This window comes from Microcebus murinus, chromosome 12 (genome assembly GCF_040939455.1).
Source record: "Microcebus murinus isolate Inina chromosome 12, M.murinus_Inina_mat1.0, whole genome shotgun sequence".
Taxonomy (NCBI): domain Eukaryota; kingdom Metazoa; phylum Chordata; class Mammalia; order Primates; family Cheirogaleidae; genus Microcebus; species Microcebus murinus.
The window spans coordinates 88,394,823-88,414,584 of NC_134115.1; the positions used below are offsets into that span (position 1 = coordinate 88,394,823).

Sequence of the window (19,762 nt, forward strand, 5' to 3'; positions counted from 1 at the left end):
TCCAAAAAGTAAAGAAGACACCAATGATCTTGAATCAATGGAGACAACAGGTCAAGATAAAATGAAATAAGCCAGCAGAAAAAAGGATAAAATACAGCATTTTTTAGGAAGAAGTAAATCTATTTCAGTTTCCCTTAGAGTAAAAGGGAGTCACTCTAAGACAAGGAAGTCTCACTATTAACTACTGACCTAATTAGGAATCAGTTTTCACTAGGGGTATTCTAAACGCTTTCTATGTAAATGCTGGAATTACCTCCAGGGTCAGTTTAGGTTATGTACACGTCAGTTTCACCTCTCAGTAATACCTAGAGAATACTCATTTACAAAGTTATGACCTTGGTGGATGTGATATTATAAAATACGCATTTAATCTTCAACCTGACATACAACTCCTAAAAGCCTTAAGAACTCTAAAGTGATCTTTTTATACACTATATAGACACTATATATAGTGTCTTTTTATACACTAATGAGATGACTGCTGGCTGCTAGTCCCTAAATAGCTTCACGATTGGGGCTGGTCACCAGATTAGAGGCTTGGGACTTTCATTCTTACCCCCACCCTCTGGGGAGGGGAGAGGTGCTAAAAGTAAAGTTGATCACCAATGACCAACAGTTTAATCAATTCTGACTACATAATACAGACTTGATAACACCCTCCCCCCCCCCAAAAAAAAATGAAGTTCGGAGAACTTACAGATAGCTAAACATGTAAGCTTCTAAAGGGTAGCATACCCCTTCCCCTATACCTCATTCTGTACATCTCTTCATTTATATCCTAAACTGGTAAACATAAATGTTTATCTGAGTGCTGTGAGCCACTCTAACAAATGAATCAAACCCAGAAAGGAGGCCATGGATCCCTGATTGATAACCAGTCAAAAACACAGATAAAACAACCTAAAACTTATGGTTGATAATTAAATGGCAGGGGTGGAGGTGGGGGGAACTATTTTGAGGACTGAGCCTTCAACCTATGAAACCTGACAGTATGCTATCTCCAGGTAGCGTCAAAATAAAATTAATTTAGAAGACACTCAGCTGATGTCCACTACAAAATTACTTACCTGTTGGTTGGGGGAAATCCCCACACATTTATTTAGTCATAAAAAAGTCTTTTGTGTTAATTATTAAGGGAAAAAATTTTTATATCTGGAGGCTTTGTTGGAAAAAAAAAGAAAAAAATTGTTTTTAAATACTTTAAGTTTGTATATAGGCTTTTTCCACTCAGTGGGGGACTCAAATACATATTTCCACTAAATAAGCTGATCATATGGACAATATTAGTACTGAAATAAAGTATCTGGACAAACAGAAGAGACCCTGTAAAGGTTGCTGTGTTAAGAGGCAAACAACTGTATTAGGGCTTTTTGGCAATTCTAACCCTGCTTGTATTTAATAAACATCTATTTCAGGAGCCTGGCTATACAGATATCTACGTAGCTATACACAGGTATGAGATTTTAAAGCAGACAGAGCTTTATAATTGTTAAATTGAGATCACAGTGTTCCACTCCTTATTAGGCGTGTGGCCTTCTGCAAGTTCCTTACTGAGCTTCAGTTTCCTGATTCACAAAACAGGGACTTCGTAGATTGTTGTTAGGCTGAAATGACGGAGTTAGGGTGAGCACAGGCTTTGATGTTAGCCAGATTTGGACAGCTCTGTACAGGTTGCTCTACAGCTGTGGCTGGACTACTTTCCTTCTCTAAGCCTCAGTTTCCTCCTCTTTAAAACAGAAATAATGCTACGTGAAAGAATATTGGAAAGATTAAAAGAAAGAAAACATGTAAAATGCTTAGCACATAATATGGGCACAAGTATCAGTTCCCTTTCCTCCTCTTTTTTGGAAGATTTTTACTTTTTTTTTTTTTTTGAGACAGAGTCTTGCTTTGTTGCCCAGGCTAGAGTGAGTGCCGTGGTATCAGCCTAGCTCACAAGCAATCCTGCTGCCTCAGCCTCCCGAGTAGCTGGGACTACAGGCATGTGCCACCATGCCCGGCTAATTTTTTTTTCTATATATATTAGTTGGCCAATTAAATTCTTTCTATTTATAGTAGAGATGGGGGTCTCACTCTTGCTCAGGCTGGTCTCGAACTCCTGACCTCGAGCAATCCACCTGCCTTGACCTCCCAGAGTGCTAGGATTACAGGCATGAGCCACCCACTGCACCCAGCTAGATTTTTACTTCTTATATGAAGGAAAATAATCCTTTAAGCATTGCCTGAACTACAGTTGATTGGTTGTCTATTGATGAAGTACTACTACTAATGAAATTATCAGAATTTAAAAAAAAAATAACTTCTGTTTTTAGCTTAGTATTTCCCATTTCTTTAGCAAACTACTTACTAAGGGCCTAAAAAGCACTCAAGTGGGAAAAGCTGGCATGGGATAAAACTAGGAACTCTGTGGTGAGTAGAATCTTAAAACTGCAACCCATTTTTACAACTGATAATCAAATTCCCCTGAAGGTCTCTGTAAAGATGTACATAAAATCAAGAAAAACTGTCTGCTCTGTAGCTGAAGAAGGTACACACTGTGCCACCAGGTTAAAAAGTGATACTGAAGTTCATCTCCAACTCACAGGATTCAAAGGTTAGGGGCATTGTACTGATATCCTACCTGTCATGACCTGGCTTTTCCATGAAGATCACTTTCTGCAAAAAGATACTTTCAAGGGCTTCCCCCATACCCCAAGAAATGCCTGAAAACCTTAGCTGCAATCGTGGAAAAAATGGAGTTTTAAGTCAAAGTGACATATGACTTCTGAATGCATTTCCAGGCCCTAATTTGACATCTAGTTCCCTATACTGTTTTTATAGGGGATTTTAGTCTGAAATACAACCCTTTTGATAAGAAAAACAAATGGAAATTATACCTCATTAAACTGGAGAATTTTTTTTAATTTCAAAGTATTAGGGGAACACAAGTGTTTTTGTTACATGGTTATCTTGTATAATGCTTAAGTCAGGGCTTTTGATAGACTGGAGAATTTAGCACTTTAAATATTTAAAAGATTTCTGGAAATGTCTAAACTGATGCCAAATAATTAATAGCACTAGATTCAAGCTACACATTCTGCTACTAGTGGCAACTTTTAGTTGACCCTGCAAAGTTTAGAGAAAATAGAAAAGTAAAATGCATTTGACTGAGAACAAAGCTAAAAGCCAAGTTTAGATCAGTCTTTCCAGCTTCTGCAGGCTTTTTCAGTCAATACCTAAAATGTAAGGTCCCTTTGAAACTGTTGCCAGGGAGAAGCAGGCATAACTTGTTCTGTTACTCAACGTGTCTGTCTTCAGTTACAGTATGATTATGCAAATAATATTTTCTTGAAACTATAAAGTCACATGGCTTAATATAATTATCAAAAGTAGTTTTCTCAGAATCTAAAAAGTAACTGTCTAAAAAGTGCTACAAATCTTTGTAGCCAGTTTCCCCCCATTCTTATTCCTCTCAATTCCAAAATAATGATTGGTACAATATAGCTCTCAAATATGTTAAGGAATACATTCCTCTCAAACACCTGTGCAGATACCTCTGGTATGACCCTGTGATAATAATGGCACCCAACATTAAAAAGTAAAACAAAACAAAACAAAAAAAACCCAAAACATTGCAAACTGCTTTTAAAAAATGAAATTGCTTTTAAAAATCACCTTTCTCTTTAACATTTAGTTTCATACTGAAGTGAGAATTAACTGTCTTTAGTATTTCCTCTTGGTACCTAAAAGGAAATATCACGTACTTTACATTCTTACTATGTTCTTTGATATCGCTAATTTTTAAAAGGCTTTCTGAAAGTTTCTCTAGCATTTTATTTGAAACACATTGGTTACTCAGACTCTGGATTTTTATCTTTTTAAAAACTTAAAATGGGGCCGGGCACAGTGGCTCATGCCATCCATAATCCTAGCACTCTGGGAGGCCGAGGCCAGATGATTGCTTGAGCTCAGGAGTTAGAGACCAGCCTGAGCACGAGTGAGACCCCATCTCTACTAAAAATAGAAAGGAAATTAGCCAAACTAAAAATAGACAAAATTAGCTGGGCACGGTGGCATGTGCCTTTAGTCCCAGCTACTCAGGAGGGTGAGGCAGAAGGATTGCTTGAGTCCAGGAGTTTAAGGTTGCTGTGAGCTAGACTGACGCCACAGCACTCTAGAGTCTCAGTCCGTCTCAAAAAAAAAAAAAAAGTAAGAATTAGAAAGCCATATGCTATATAGTCCAAGAAGCTCAGATCCAATTCTGAAGCAGCTAAAGTTCCAGTTCTGGTTTAAAGATGCTTGCTGCAAATTACCCAACTAGTTGTGTGATACTGAGCACGTCGTTTAAATTCCCTGGATTTGTTTCTTTATCTGTTAAATAAGGTGGATGGATCTCCTGATCCTGCCAGCCTAATAATACACAAATGCTTTTTCTTTACAACAATGCAGGACAGAGATTAGTGCTGGCTTTGTGGGCAGGGCCCTAGATAAGGGTTCCAGCTGGGGCATTTATAAATAAGGTCTTTGTGATGTTAAATGAGATAATGTATATACAAAATACTTAACAGAGGGCGGGCCCTAGCACTCCGGGAGGCACAGGCAGGCGGATTGCTCAAGGTCAGGAGTTCGAAACCAGCCTGAGCAAGAGCGAGACCCGTCTCTACTATAAATAGAAAGAAATTAATTGGCCAACTAATATATATACAAAAAATTAGTCGGGCATGGTAGCACATGCCTGTAGTCCCAGCTACTTGGGAGGCTGAGGCAGGAGGATTGCTTGAGCCCAGGAGTTTGAGGTTGCTGTGAGCTAGGCTGACGCCACAGCACTCACTCTAGCCTGGGCAACAAAGTGAGACTCTGTCTCAAATAAATAAATAAATAAATTAAATTAAATTAAATACTTAACGGAATACGTGACATTTTTAATAGGTCAGTAAATAAATCTATTATCTCCCTATGTAGATTCACAAAATAATAATTATAGTTTCTTATTCTCAGTTTCTTTATCTGTAAAAGGGGGTAGTAGAATCAGATGAAAATTCTGTTTAAACATGTAAGATTACATATTTGCAATACACAGCAGAGGGTGGGGAAGAAAAGGGATATTCTCCACCAACTAGTAATCATTGCTTTTCCCGTAAGTGATCGTCGCAGGTATTTTAGGATAAACTACAATCTTCCTGGCTTATCTTGGTGCCCTACTTTTGCTCTTGCAGAGATTGTGACAGAACTTGTACTGGTTTTTGAGTCACGGGAAGAATTCATAGATTTGTGCCTTTAATTAAAGTTGCACACAATTAAAAAAATCTAAGATCCTCCCCGTCCCCCATTCTGTACTTTCCAATTGATTTTAAAACTGAGTGTAGGACTTTGGCACCATTAAAATATATCACGTTAATTTCAGTTCCTACTTCTAGTTAAAAACTTTTAAGAATCTGCTTCTGTCATAAAACACACTAGGACACTGACAGTTAATTGGTACTGGGATTCCTGGTGGTTTTTATTTTCTCCTCCTTTGCTTAAATGATTACACGGAAAAAGCATGCATGACTTGTGTGCCAAGTTAAAATAGATTCTAAAAACTAAATAAACCTGGCTAGTCTATTGGCAATTTTGATAAGCATATTCTTCTACAACTCCTTGATAAAGAATGAGTAGGTGGGGACCCACCCACTATTGAATCCTTCCATTAAAAAGGTCCCTATAAATTGTAAAGATTAGAAGCAAAGACAATTTCCACGTAGAATTAAGAGAAAAATGTTAAGACTCAGACTTCAGTGGTCAGATGAAATAGCATGAGGCAATGTAACACAGTAGTTAAGAGCTTCCATGTGATTCCCAGCTCAACTTGGAATAGATTAATTTCTCAAAAGCCTCAGTTTGCTTACCTGTAAAGTGGGGATTAATGACAATACCTACCTCCTATCTCGAATCAGATTGTTCCATGATTAAATGCAACAAAAGGCTTAACAAATTGCCTCATACGGGCTCAATAAGTTATATTATTGCAACCATTGTGCCTGAAATTTGAGGGTGAAGAGCCTGGAAAAAAACAAGGGACCCTATGACAAGCCAGTAATTTTAAGATATTTTCCGCCGAGTCAACCCTCGGTGAAGTAAGTCCAATCAACGGCCAACCACCGTGTTGCAGCCGCAGCATACCCCCACCCTGAGGTCAGGGGTCCCTGGGGCCCAAGGTCGCTTCCAAAGCTCCAGGAGGCAGGGGTGAGGCCGGGGCTGTTCCTGCTCGGCCACCGTTGTCATAGCAACTGCCGGGGGTGGGGTGCCTACACCTCCTCTGGCTAAACCGAAAGTCCGCACCGGGTAGGCCAACAGAAGGGTCCTTCGGTGGCCAGCTTAGGCCCTTCGGCGACTTCTTGGCTCGCGCACCCCAGTGAAGCCACCACAGGGTCAGCAGAGCTAGTCGCCGCACCCCCTCCCCAAGCCCTTCCGGCGGCCGCCGCCCTTTAACCCCGGATGTGGGCGGGAGAGGAAGCGGCTGGTGATGCTGGAGCAAACATGGCCGCCCTGGCGCCAATGGGCCTCTCTGGCTCCGGCTGTCCTCCGCTCGCCGCGGGACTCCAGCTGCTCCCGATGCTGGGGCTGCTGCAGCTTCTGGCCGAGCCCAGCCTGGGCCGCGTCCACCACCTGGCACTCAAGGTAAGGCGGGACAGGGCCAGGCCAGGGGGCGGAGGCCGAGGCCACTCTACCGAGGAGGACGGCAACTTTGGCCCAGTGGGCCCCTCTGAGCTAGTGGGCCACTCATTTGGCTGCGGCCTTTTTCTTCGCGGAGTCTGGCGGGGGTTGTGGGGAAGGCGGAGCTGAACGGCGCGAGGGTCCTCAGGCCGCCTGGTGGGAACAGGAAAATTCGAGCTGAGGGAGGGGAAGGGGCTGAAGTGTGGCGTAACCCCGCAGGACTCGAGAGGCCTCTCTTGCTAACCCTGGCGGTTTCCCTAGTTTCCTCGCCAATAGCAACTTGCTCTTCCACCGCCCTTCTTACTTCTAACTTTTATCCTGACTTCCCTTGTCCGCGGTCTCCCTCTTCCATGTCCTTTTACTGTACCTGGTAGTTTGAAGGTACGAGGGACCTTAGACTCAGTTTCCTGGTTTGGTTTATGGCGTTCCCTGGACCAAAAGCGGGAACTCCAAAAGGAATTTCAAGTGTCGTTTGAAATATGTGACTAGGAATTTAAAATCCATATTAAAAACGTGTTACTAACTTGGGGACTTGCTTTTTCTTCCTTGGCTGTCTCGGGAAGAGAGTTAGGATAGGCCTAGAATGATCCCATGGATCTTGCTTTATAACTCACAGTTGAAAGTCCTCTAAGGCTTACATGGACCTTTAGATGGTTCAGCAGGTTAAACCTGAGGAATAGGAAAGTGAATTGTTATATGCAAAGTCTTGTACATTATTTTTCTACTATAGTTTTCTAAGTTGTGCGATTGTAGAAAGTTTTTGTCTTGTAAAAACCGCATTGCTTTAGCAAACCATGAAGCATTGTATTTTGTTAATGTAGAATTTAAAGAATACAGGATATGAATTTAAAAACCTGGCCAGGTAGATCCATACAACCATACTTTTGGGTATTAGCATTTGTTAATAAAAATGATAAATTATAAAAATGGTTCAATCACAGGAGGATCATGGCTCCTTTTGAGAATCTGCTGAGAGCTGTAGATAGAACCTTTCTCCAGAGAAGTATAGGTAGAGGAAACTTTCTTGGAATTTCTGAGGCTTAATAATCCTGCTGAAGCTTACCTATGGGTCCTAGCCCCAGGTTTATGATCTCAGATTAAGAACTGATTAAGATCCTGAGTCTTACATTAAGTAATGTGCCTGAGTTCATATAACTTACAAATTAGAGACAAAGCTGGTAATAGAACACACTAGGACCATGTCTTGTGGCTCCCAATCCAGTGCTCTTTGTACATTTCTAGAATTAAAATGCCAGGTAGCATCATTAGGTAAATGCTGCCAATATGGGTATGAGTGGAAAAGAATACCAACCTTAGTGGTAGGGGCAAACAATCGGTATAATTCTGGTGATTGATTTCTCTCTGTTGTGCCAGATTACTTAATGGTTTTCTGTCTTTGTAACATGTTTAGTAAATGCTGTGGTGCTCATTCCATAATCAGTACTGTCATTGTTTCACTTAATACTCTTAACTTCTTTCCCAAGGAGGGCAAGGAAATCACCTGAAGAGAGCCTGTTAGAGCAGCAACTTTAGATTGTGTTGCTTTGCTTTAGACTGAAATAGGAGACTTAATCAGGTTGGAGAACCACACTAGCCAGAATTACATGAAGAAGTCACTGAGTACCAGGAATATGCATTGATCTTTTTAAAAACTTTTTGCTGTGGAGAATTTCAAATTTAACAAGGTAGACAAAATAGTACTCCCATGTACCTGTTACACAGCTTTAATAACTATTACCCAGTGGCTAATTCTGCACCATGCTCATATACATCACTTTCCTGTTTTCATTTTTCATTATATTATTATTATTATTTGTTTTTTTGTTTGTTTGTTTGTTTTTTTTTTGAGACCGAATCTCACTCTTGCCTGGACTAGAGTGCCGTGGTGTCATGCCGTTAGCCTAGCTCACAGCAAGCTCAAACTCCTGGACTCAAGCGATCCTTCTGCCTCAGCCTCCTGAGTAGCTGGGACTAGAGGCATGCGCCACCATGCCCGGCTTTTATTCACTCTTCTTATTCTGTGCTATCTTTTACATCATTATTCTGGTTTTTCCAGTCTTCTCACCACGTTTCTTTTCTTTTGACCTTTCTCTATATTCCTTGCCTTTTAAAAACAACTTTCAGGCTGGGCGTGGTGGCTCACGCCTGTAATCCTAGCACTTTGGGAGGCCGAGGCGGGCGGATCGCTCAAGGTCAGGAGTTCGAAACCAGCCTGAGCAAGACCCCGTCTCTACCAAAAATAGAAAGAAATTAATTGACCAACTAAAAATATATATACAAAAAATTAGCCGGGCATGGTGGCGCATGCCTGTAGTCCCAGCTACTTGGGAGGCTGAGGCAGTAGGATCACTGAGCCCAGGAGATTGAGGTTGCTGTGAGCCAGGCTGACGCCACGGCACTCACTCTAGCCTGGGCAACAAAGCGAGACTCTGTCTCAAAAAAAAAAAAAAAAAAAAAACAACTTTCAAAAATTTTCAAAAAATTATACTTTTTTGAAGTATAATTTACATACCATAAAATTCACCTTTTTTTTTTTTTTTTTTTTTTTTTTTGAGACAGAGTCTCACTCTGTTGCCCTGGCTAGAGTGTCATGGTATCAGCCTAGCTCACAACAACCTCTAACTCCTGGGCTTAAGCAATCCTTCTGCCTCAGCCTCCTGAATAGCTGGGACTACAGGCATGCACCACCATGCCTGGCTAATTTTTTCTGTGTATTTTTAGTTGGTCAATTAATTTCTTTCTGTTTTTAGTAGAGACGGGGTCTCACTCTTGGTCAGGCTGGTTTCGAACTCCTGACCTTGAGCGATCCGTGCGCCTTGGCCTCCCAGAATGCTAGGAAAACTCACCTATTTTAAGTGTATGATTCAATGATTGTTAGTATATTTATTGAATTATACAACTGTCACCACAATCCAGAAATAGAACATTTCTGTCACCCCTGTTAGATCCCTTGTGCTGGTTTGCAGTTAATTCCCATTCCCACTCCTGACCCCAGGCAGCTACTAATCTACTTTCTGTGTCCATGGATTTGTCCTTTCTGGATATTTTATATAAATGGAATCACGTAGCAGGTGGTCTTTTATGTCTGGCTGCTTTTTTTTTTAGGTTCATCCATGTTGTACCATGTATCAGTAATGAGTTCCTTTTTATTGTTGAATACTATTCCACTGTTTTGGATTCAATCATATTTTGCTTAGCCATTCACCAGTGGATGGACATTTGAGTTGTTTCCACTTTTTGGCCATCACGAATGACAATTCTACAATTGTTGACGTGCAAATCTTTGTGGGGACATATGTTTTCATTTCTCTTGAGTGATTCCAGGAGTAGAATGAAATTGCTGGGTCATATGGTAGATTTATGTTTAGTGTTTTAAGAAATTGCCAAACTATTTTGCAAAGTAGCTATACCATTTTACATCCCACCAGCAATTTATGAGGGTGTCCCTTTCTCCTCCAAATTGTTGCCAGCATTTGTCGTTGTCTTCCTGTATTATTTTAGAGTTAATCAAAGGCATTATATAATTTCATCCATAAATATGTTGGTATATACTTATAATAAATACTCTTTTAAAAACATAGTTACAAGGCCATTATAACAACAACAACAACAAAAAATCCTTATTATCAGCAAATATCAAATCAGGTTCGAGTTTCCATTGGTCAGATGGATTTAAAATTTTTGAAAAATCAGGATCTAAATAGCATCTTCACATTGCAATTGATTAATATGTCTTTTTTTTTTTTTTTATTTTTTTTGAGACAGAGTCTCACTTTGTTGCCCAGGCTAGAGTGAGTGCCATGGAGTCAGCCTAGCTCACAGCAACCTCAAACTCCTAGGCTCAAGCAATCCTACTGCCTCAGCCTCCCGAGTAGCTGGGACTACAGGCATGCGCCACCATGCCCAGCTAATTTTTTCTATATATATTAGTTGGCCAATTAATTTCTTTCTATTTATAGTAGAAACGGTGTCCCACTCTTGCTCGGGCTGGTTTTGAACCCCTGACCTCAAGCAATCGCCTGCCTCGGCCTCCCAGAGTACTAGGATTACAGGCGCTAGCCACCGCACCTGGCCTGAATAATGTGTCTTTTAAGTCTCTTAATATAAGGAATCTCACTCCTCCCAGTCCCCCCTACTAGATTTTGCTGAAGGTTTATTCATGGTATAGTTTAATATGTTCATCTAACTTCTGTATTTTCTGTAAATTGGTAATTAGATCCAGAAACTTGATCATGGTCAGGTTGGATTCTTTTAGTGAGACCATGTCATAGGCTGTGCTGTGTTCTTCCACTGGGAGGCACAATGTCTGATTGTCTTTCTTTTTGTGATGTTGGCCCCTGTTTTTGTTTTTGTTTTTTTTGTTGTTGTTTTGTTGTTTTTTTTGAGACAGAGTCTCACTCTGTTGCCCCGGCTAGAGTGTGGTGGCATCAACCTGGCTCACAGCAATCTCAGACTCCTGGGCTTAAGCAATCCTTCTACCTCATCCTCCCAAGTAGCTGGGACTACAGGCATGCGCCACCATGCCCGGCTAATTTTTTCTATATATATTTTTAGTTGTCCAGCTAATTTTCTTTCTATTTTCAGTAGAGATGGGGTCTCACTCTTACTCAGGCTGGTCTCAAAGTCCTGAGCTCAAACAATCCACCTGTCTTGGCCTCCCAGAGTGCTAGGATTACAGGTGTGAGCCACTACGCCTGGCCTATTAGTTAAATTGATCTTTAATTGTGCTGTTCAATGTCAAAGGATAGGATTATTGATTAAGTTATATATTTTATTATGTGGTAGCTCTTGTAATATTTTCAATGTGGTATTCAAGACAAAAGAAATGCATATAAAGTGCAAACAGGTACCATTCCTTAGGCATTTTCATATGCTCAGGAAGCTTTTTAGGTGCTATTAGGCATAGTCTTAACCCCCATGGAAGTCTTAGGGCAGCAAAGAAAATAGATATAGTCTTCCATATTCTGAATACAGTACAAAATTTTGTCTGTTGACAAGAATTTTTCCTAAATATTTTGTTATTTTTTGACTTCTTAGAGTTAAGATGTAGAATGTAATTTAGCCATTTATGATGATGGATGATTTCCATTTATTCAATAAGCATTTATTTTTACTCATAACTTTTAACAAATGTTAATATTTAAATGGCCATTGATACTATTATAATAGCCATTTTCTAACTTATATTAATGGAATAAAAAGGGATAATCTGTGTTTCTTTTTCTTTTTTAGAGATGAGGTCTCCCTATGTTGTCTAGGTGGGAGTGCAGTGGCTACTCACAGGTGTGATCATAGTGTACTACAGCCTCCAATTCATGGGCTCAAGTGGTCTTCTCCTCAGCCTCCCAAGCAGCTGGACTACAAGTGTGTGCCACTGTGCCCAGCTAATCTGAATTTTATGTCAAAAATTGTTTGAATATAGTTTTAAAATTGTGTTTAAAAATACAAAACATTTCAATGACTGATAATTCTAGTTTTCAGTTAGCCACTGCATATGAACTAGTGGCCAAGAAGTACCTCACTAAAGTTTTGAGTGCTTTAATTTGGGCATTTCTTGGGTTGGGTACTTTTATGATAGTTATTCACATATTATAACTCACATAATCAAGACCTTATACCAGCAGCTTAACACACAGTGCAGGGAAGAACACAACTTTGGAATAGATAGATCTAGGTTGGAATCTTGACTGCTGTTAAGTGCTGTATAACTCTTTGGCTAGTCACATTAGAAGCCTTCCTTGCTGGTGGGATCTAGACCAGAAGATGTTAAATGAAAAGGGTAAGTTAAAACAGAAAATCACAAAAAAAAGAATATGTACCTGAAACATTTTATTTTGCCATAAAACCTGTCAATATATATTTGTTGACTTAAATGAGTGATTTTAAGCTTACTGGATGACTTTGCAACATATGCCCTCTCCTCTCTTATTAATTCAACAGATATTCTTTTTTTTTTTTTTTTTTTGAGACAGTCTCACTGTGTTGCTCAGGCTAGAGTGCCGTGGTGTCAGCTTAGCTCACAGCAATCTCAAACTCTGGGGTCAAGCGATCCTCCTGCCTCAGCCTCCCAAGTAGCTGGGACTACAGGCACATGCCACCATGCCCAGCTAATTTTTTTCTATTTTTAGTTGTTTGGCTAATTTCTTTCTGTTTTTCGTAGAGATGGGGTCTTGCTCTTGCTCAGGCTGGTTGCGAACTCCTGAGCTCAAGCGATCCTCCCGCTTGGCCTCTCAGAGTGCTAGGATTACAGGCGTGAGCCACCGCACCTGGCCAACAAATATTCTTTAGGTATCTTTTTTAACCCCCATGGAGGTCTTTTTTATATGCTAGGTAGGCACTGGTCCAGACACAGGCTGAGGCAAGTGAACAGGACTGAGTAAGCTCTTGCCTACACAGAACTTTCACTCTAGTGGTAATGGACAGCAAGCTCTTGAACACATGAATGCACAAGTAATTTGAGATTGGCATAGATAAGAAAATAACAGCATTGGGCATAGAAATGGAGCTCGAGACTACTCTAGATGGATTGTTTGGAGGGAACCTCTCTGAAGAGGTGACATTTGAGCAGAAACTGAAAGGACTAGCCATGTATTTGAGGTTCTGGGGAGAGTATCAGACAGAGGGGCAGAGCTGCAAAGGCCTTGTGTGGGACAGTCTTTGTGCTCACTTGTCTGTGGAGGCCCGTGTGGCTAGGGCAGAGTGATTTGGGGGCTGTGATAGGCAGGAGGTGAAGGTGAAGAGGGACACGTGAGCTACGGTGGGACGTGTGGATTTTATTTTGTGTGATGAGGAACCTGCCTGGGTTTTGGCATAAGGGAACAGTTCCCTGAAGAAGTGATGTTAAAACTGAGGCCTGAAGAATCAATAAGACTAAGGCAGGGTAAACTGAGGTTAAAGTGTGTGTGTGGAGTGAGGCACAAAGCAGAGGAAATGCTTAAGATGGCTGCCTCTATACATGCAGAGGCATTTGATCCCTATCTTCAGCATTTGAGCAGCCACTGAAGTTTTTTTAAGCCAGGACTGGTCCAATAAGATTTGGATTTTAGATAGATATTAATAAATGTCTCTGGGAGCTGGATTAGAAGAGCTAAACTTGAAGCAAGGGACCAGCCAGGTTATACCTGTAGTCTAGGTGTGAGACTGGGGCCAAGGTAGGGCAGTGGTGGGAGGAGGACAAGGAAAGAAAAGGAGGAACCAGACCCACCAGCTATTTAGAAGGTACATGATAGACAAATGTGGGGTAAGTGAAGAGCTGGCACCTACGTTGCCGACAGAGGTTGTGATGGTGGATGTTGGTAGCACCGCCTAACAACAGTGATACAGCTGCAAACCAGACTCTAGGAGGACAGAAATAGGAGGAAGATGAGATACTACCGTTAATGTGACTTTAGAACTGGGAAGGGAGCAAGAGCGAGGTGTATATTTATCCTCAGATTTTAAACCTGTGTTCTCACCCTTGCATTCGCATTCCTGGTGGCAGGGTTGAATTGGGAGGTAGGATTATCTAAGTGGCATATTTTACAGGATGAAAAGGGCAGTTCCTATGTAATCACCCATTAACATAACCCCCTTTCCTCATATTAAACCAATAGCATGGGGCATTTGGGCTTGAGCACATGCTACTCTTAAATTAATGGTCTTCTCTGGGAGGCTGAGGCGGGTGGATTGCTCAAGGTCAGGAGTTCGAAACCAGCCTGAGCAAGAGTGAGACCCCATTTCTACTATAAATAGAAAGAAATTAATTGGCCAACCAATATATATAGAAAAAATTAGCTGGGCATGGTGGCGCATGCCTGTAGTCCCAGCTACTTGGGAGGCTGAGGCAGCAGGATCGCTTGAGCCCAGGAGTTTGAGGTTGCTGTGAGCTAGGCTGACGCCATGGCACTCACTCTAGCCTGGGCAACAAAGCAAGACTCTGTCTCAAAAAAAAAAAAAAAATTAATTGGTCTGGTGTCAGATTTCCATTTTGTTTGAGCTTGGATAATGTGAACATATATGGATTGATCTGGTCCTCTTCATTTTTCCTTCTTACCTTTATGTGCCAAAGTGAGATAGTCCATAGCACTTGGAATTTTTATTTATTTAGTTAGTTAATTAGTTAGTTTGTTTGTTTTGGGGTCTGTGTTCCCCAGGCTGACCTCAAACTCCCGGCCTCACGCAGTCTTTCCACCTCAGCTTCTTGAGTAGCTGGAACTACAAGAAAGTGCATGCCACAATGCCCTACGTGAAGTTTATTTCAATACCGAGACCTGGCTATAATTGAATTAGGAAGACTCTTAACCTCAATATACAATTTAAATGATATTTTATATAGACATTTCAAGGTTTCATCTATGGTAAATACGTGTATCTGTTAGGGATCTGTGCTTCAGCATATATAACATGCCTGTTTTAGTGATTGCTATTTGGTGGCATGTATGCCAGTTTGCTTTCTTTTGAAAATACTAGTGTAGAATAATTAAGTATTTGATTACTGAGGTTTCTTAATAAAACAGCCCTGGCTAGGCATGGTGGCAGGTGTGAACCTGTGATCCTAGTACTTTGGGAGGCTGAGGCAGGAGGATCACTTGAGGCCAGGACTTTGAGACCAGCTTGGGCAACAAGTGAGACCCTGTCTCTACAAAAAATTTAAAAAATTAGCTGAGCATGGTGGTGCAGGCCTATAGTCCAGCTACTTAGAAAGCTGAATCAGAAGGATTGCTTGAGCCCGGCAGATTGAGGCTGCAGCAAGCTGTGATTGCACCCCTGCAGTCCAACCTGGGTGACAGAGTGAGTCCCTGTCTCTAAAAAAATAAAAGACAAATGAAACAGGCTGGGCGTGGTGGCTCACACCTGTAATCCTAGCACTCTGGGAGGCCGAGGTGGGCGGATTGCTCAAGGTCAGGAGTTCGAAACCAGCCTGAGCAAGATCGAGACCCCCGTCTCTACTATAAATAGAAATTAATTGGCCAACTAATATATATAGAAAAAATTAGCCGGGCACGGTGGCGCATGCCTGTAGTCCCAGCTACTCAGGAGGTTGATGCAGGAGGATTGCTTGAGCCCAGGAGTTTGAGGTTGTTGTGAGCTAGGCTGACTCCATGGCATTCACTGTAGCCTGGGCAACAAAGCAAGACTCTGTCTCAAAAAAAAAACCAAAAAAACAAATGAAATAGCCCTGGAAAATTCCAAGGATTGTTTTGTCTCTTTTTTTTCACTTTTATAACTGTCCTTTTACTGCTGTTTAGAATTTTGGGGAGTTTTTTTTTGTTTGTTTGTTTTTAGTGCATCTTTACATGTGGTTTTTTTTTTTAACTAATAGCAAAAGTTGGGGGTCAAGAAATACTGTCTGAGGCTGGGCACGGTGGCTCACGCCTGTAATTCTAGCACTCTGGGAGACTGAAGCAGGAGGATCACTTGAGGTCAGGAGTTCGAGAGCAGCCTGAGCAAGAATGAGACCCCGTCTCTACTAAAAATTAGCCAGTCAACGAAAAATAGAAACAAAAAAAATTAACCAGGTGTGGTGGCTCGTGTCTATAATCCCAGCTACTCGGGAAGCTGAGGCAAGAGGATCGCTGGAGCCCAGGAATTAGAGGTTGCTGTGAGCTAGACTGATGCCATGGCACTCACTCTAGCCCAGGTAACAAAGTAGACTCTGTCTCAGAAAAAAAAAAGAAATATTGTCTGGACTACTGAATAGCTTTTCTTCATCTCTTTAGTTGCAGAATGATAACAAAAACATGGACTAGGTAATTAAGCTTAGAATATTTCAGTGTAAATGATTAAGAGAGTAGATATATGTATTGGGTTGACTTGTGTCTCCCAAAATTCGTGTCTACTTGGAACCTCAGAATGTAGTTAGTGTTGCTGAGTATTGTTTTATTTTTATTTATTTATTTGAGACAGAGTCTTACTCTGTTGCTCCAACTAGAGTGCCGTGGCATCAGCCTAGCTCACAGCAACCTCAAACTCCTGGGCTCAAGTGATCCTCCTGCTTCAGCCTCCCGAGTAGCTGGGACTACAGGCATGCGCCACCATGCCGGGCTAATGTTTCTATTTTTGGTAGAGATGGGGTCTCGGGGTCTTGCTCTTACTCAGGCTGGTCTCAAATTCCTGAGCTCCAACTATCCGCCTGCCTCGGCCTCCCAGAGTGCTAGGGTTACAGGCGTGAGCCACTGTGCCCAGCCTGAGTATTGTTTTATATCTTTCCTCCCTCTTAAGTATGCTGCTGAAGTTCTAGTATAATGAGACTGTGCTGTGTACAAACACAGAAAGGTTGAGACCACAGATCTAGTGACGACTGTTCTAGGCTTACTTGGGGAATATGAAGTGTTCTACAGAATCCAAATTATAGCTACTTGTTACTGAAGAATCTACCATAAGGCAGAGACTGTGCTAAATGGGTGTTTTTGTTTTTGTTTTTTTGTTGTGTTTTGTTTTTCCGAGACGAGGTCTCACTCTGTTACCCAATCTAGAGTGCAGTGGCATCATTGTAGCTTACTGCAACCTCCAACTCCTGGACTCAAGCGATCCTCCTGCCTCAGCCTCCTGAATAGCTGAGACTATAGGCACGTGCCATCACACCTGGCTGATTTTTTTCTATTTTTAGTAGAGATGGAGTCTTCCTCTTGCTCAGGCCAGTTTCAAACTCCTGACCTCAAGCAATCCTCCTACCTTGGCCTTACAGAGTGCTAGGATTGCAGGCGTGAGCCACCGTGCCCAGCCCTAAGTGTGTGTCTTGATGAATTTTTTTTTTTTGATTGAACACACCTATGTAACCAGCACCCCAGTCAGGGAACAGGGTATTACTAGTGCCCAGAAGCCTCCCTGGATCTTCCTCCCAGTCACCAAAAGTTCTGAAGTAGCCAGCAGAAATCTGTACAAGGAGGAAGAGACAGTTCTTATCTTACTCAGTGTCATTTGGTACTGGAGTAGGAGTCAACAAGCTGATTGATGGGGCAGGATAGGAAACACAGATAGAGACTTAGTTCTTTTTTTTTTTTTTTTGAGACAGAGTCTCACTTTGTTGCCCAGGCTAGAGTGAGTGCCGTGGCATCAGCCTAGCTCACAGCAACCTCAAACTCCTGGGCTCAAGCAATCCTGCTGCCTCAGCCTCCCAAGTAGCTGGGACTACAGGCATGAGCCACCATGCCTGGCTAATTTTTTCTATATATATTAGTTGGCCAATTAATTTCTTTCTATTTATAGTAGAGACGGGGTCTCGCTCTTGCTCAGGCTGATTTCGAACTCCTGACCTTGAGCCATCCACCCGCCTGGGCCTCCCAGAGTGCTAGGATTACAGGCGTGAGCCACCACGCCCAGCCGAAACTTAGTTCTTAATAAGAGCTTAATGTGCAACTGAAGTGGCATCGCAGAGCAGTAGAGGTTAGGGCAGACTGCTCTGAAGTAGTCATTGGTAGGTGGCTGTCCATGTGGAACAAAAGGAAATAAGTGTCTGCCTCATACCATACACAAAAAATATATATTTCAGGTGGATTAAGACCAAAATGGGAAAACAGAGCTCTAAAACTTTTAGAATAAAATATCACTTAATATTTTATAACCTTGCAATGCAGAAAGATGTTTTTGAAAAAATATTTAAAAAATATTATTTGGAATAAAAGTTGATAGGCTTTCTCTTTCAAAATCTAAGACTTACATGGCAAAAGATACCACACAGAATAATCTGCTGGTGCTGAATTTTCTATTGAGAGCCTCTATGATAAATTAAGTATACATTAATTCACACTACTTCATCACCATCAAACTAATGCTTGCTCCCCACCACCATCCCCCATTTTTTAGACAAGGTCTCATGTTGCCCAGGCTAGTCTTGAACTCCTGGACACAAGCAGCTCTCCCTCCTCAGCCTCCCTAGTAGCTGGGTTTAGTAGCACACACCACCACACCTGTCTGCTCCCTCATTTGGAGCAATACTTGCAAGATTGTAAATATGTTAGGGCCAATTGTGTTCCCACTGCTTTCAGATACATTTTTGAGAAAAGCCAGGAATAACCATAAGTTTTTACTACCAACTTTATGAATATGTATCCGGGAACAGTGGAACAGTACTATTAATATATTTTGTGTTCTGTAACCTTGACTTCTCATGGGTGAAAAATCTTGTTTAATTGACTTGATAAGCAGTTTATTATGATTGAGAATATACTATGTTATTGTGATTATTTTTAAAGCTCTTATGAGAGATATACTCTGAAATATTGGTAGATGAAAGGATATCTGGGATTTGTTTCTAAATAATTAAAAGTAGGGGCGGGGAAGAATATAGAGGAACAAAATTAACCATGGGTTGATAGCTTCAAATTTTCATTTTGTTTCTATTTTTCAGAGACAGGGTCTCACTGTCACCAGTGCTGGAGTGCAACGGCCTGATAATAGGTCACTGTAACTTTGAACTCCTGAGCTCAGGCCATCCTCCTGCCTCAGCCTCCTAAATAGCTGGGACTGCAGGCACATACCTCCATGCGAGGCTAATTTTTTAATTATTTTGTAGAGATGGGGGTCTCACCGTGTTGTCCAGGCTGGTCTTGAACTCCTGGGCTCAAGCAGTCCTCCCGCCTCAGCCTCCCAAAGTGTTGGGATTACAGGCTTGTGACACACCATGCTGGCCTCAAATTTTCTAAACTAAAATAGTTTTAAAAAGCACAACAAAAGATAAATCATTTGTTTGGTTGTAAAAAATACAAGGTGGTTAAAACCATAGGTTTGGCGTTTAAGTAACCGTGAGTTAGAATACTGGCCCTGCTACCTACTAGCCTTTGATTTTAAGCAAGTTTTAACTTTCTGATCCTCTGTTTCCTCATCTGTAAAATGGGCATAATTACACTTGCCTAATAGAGTTGTTAGAAGAATGCACATTGATATGTGAAGCTATTAGCTCAGTACTGAATACAAAGTCAAGTGCCTGCAATCTCTGAAATCTTTGGTGAAACCAGCCAACTTTACTGCTATGTCAGTGCAGTATGGAAATGATTGAAGATGTAACTAAATCTCCACTGCTGTGTCTCGTGTTGTCATCCTCACACTACTTTGGCAAACCCTCCTTGCTTGTGTCTCCTTTCTGTTCTCGAGATTTCTACTTCTGTAT

General features: G+C 41.3%; 1 protein-coding gene across 4 annotated transcripts in view; it reads left to right on the plus strand.

The window, feature by feature from the left end:
- The first annotated feature begins 6,288 nt into the window (after positions 1-6,288).
- The window catches only part of GPR107 (G protein-coupled receptor 107), a 75,547-nt gene continuing 62,073 nt past the window's right edge, over positions 6,289-19,762 (plus strand). For 2 of the 4 annotated variants that reach the window (XM_012772231.3, XM_012772232.3), the window contains exon 1: positions 6,440-6,639. In XM_012772231.3, coding sequence (XP_012627685.1) covers positions 6,457-6,639 — 183 coding nt within the window. In that variant the 5' untranslated portion in view covers positions 6,440-6,456. Of the gene's footprint in view, positions 6,640-19,762 lie in introns of all 4 variants that reach the window. The other 2 variants (XM_012772233.3, XM_020289533.2) reach the window with 2 other exon arrangements.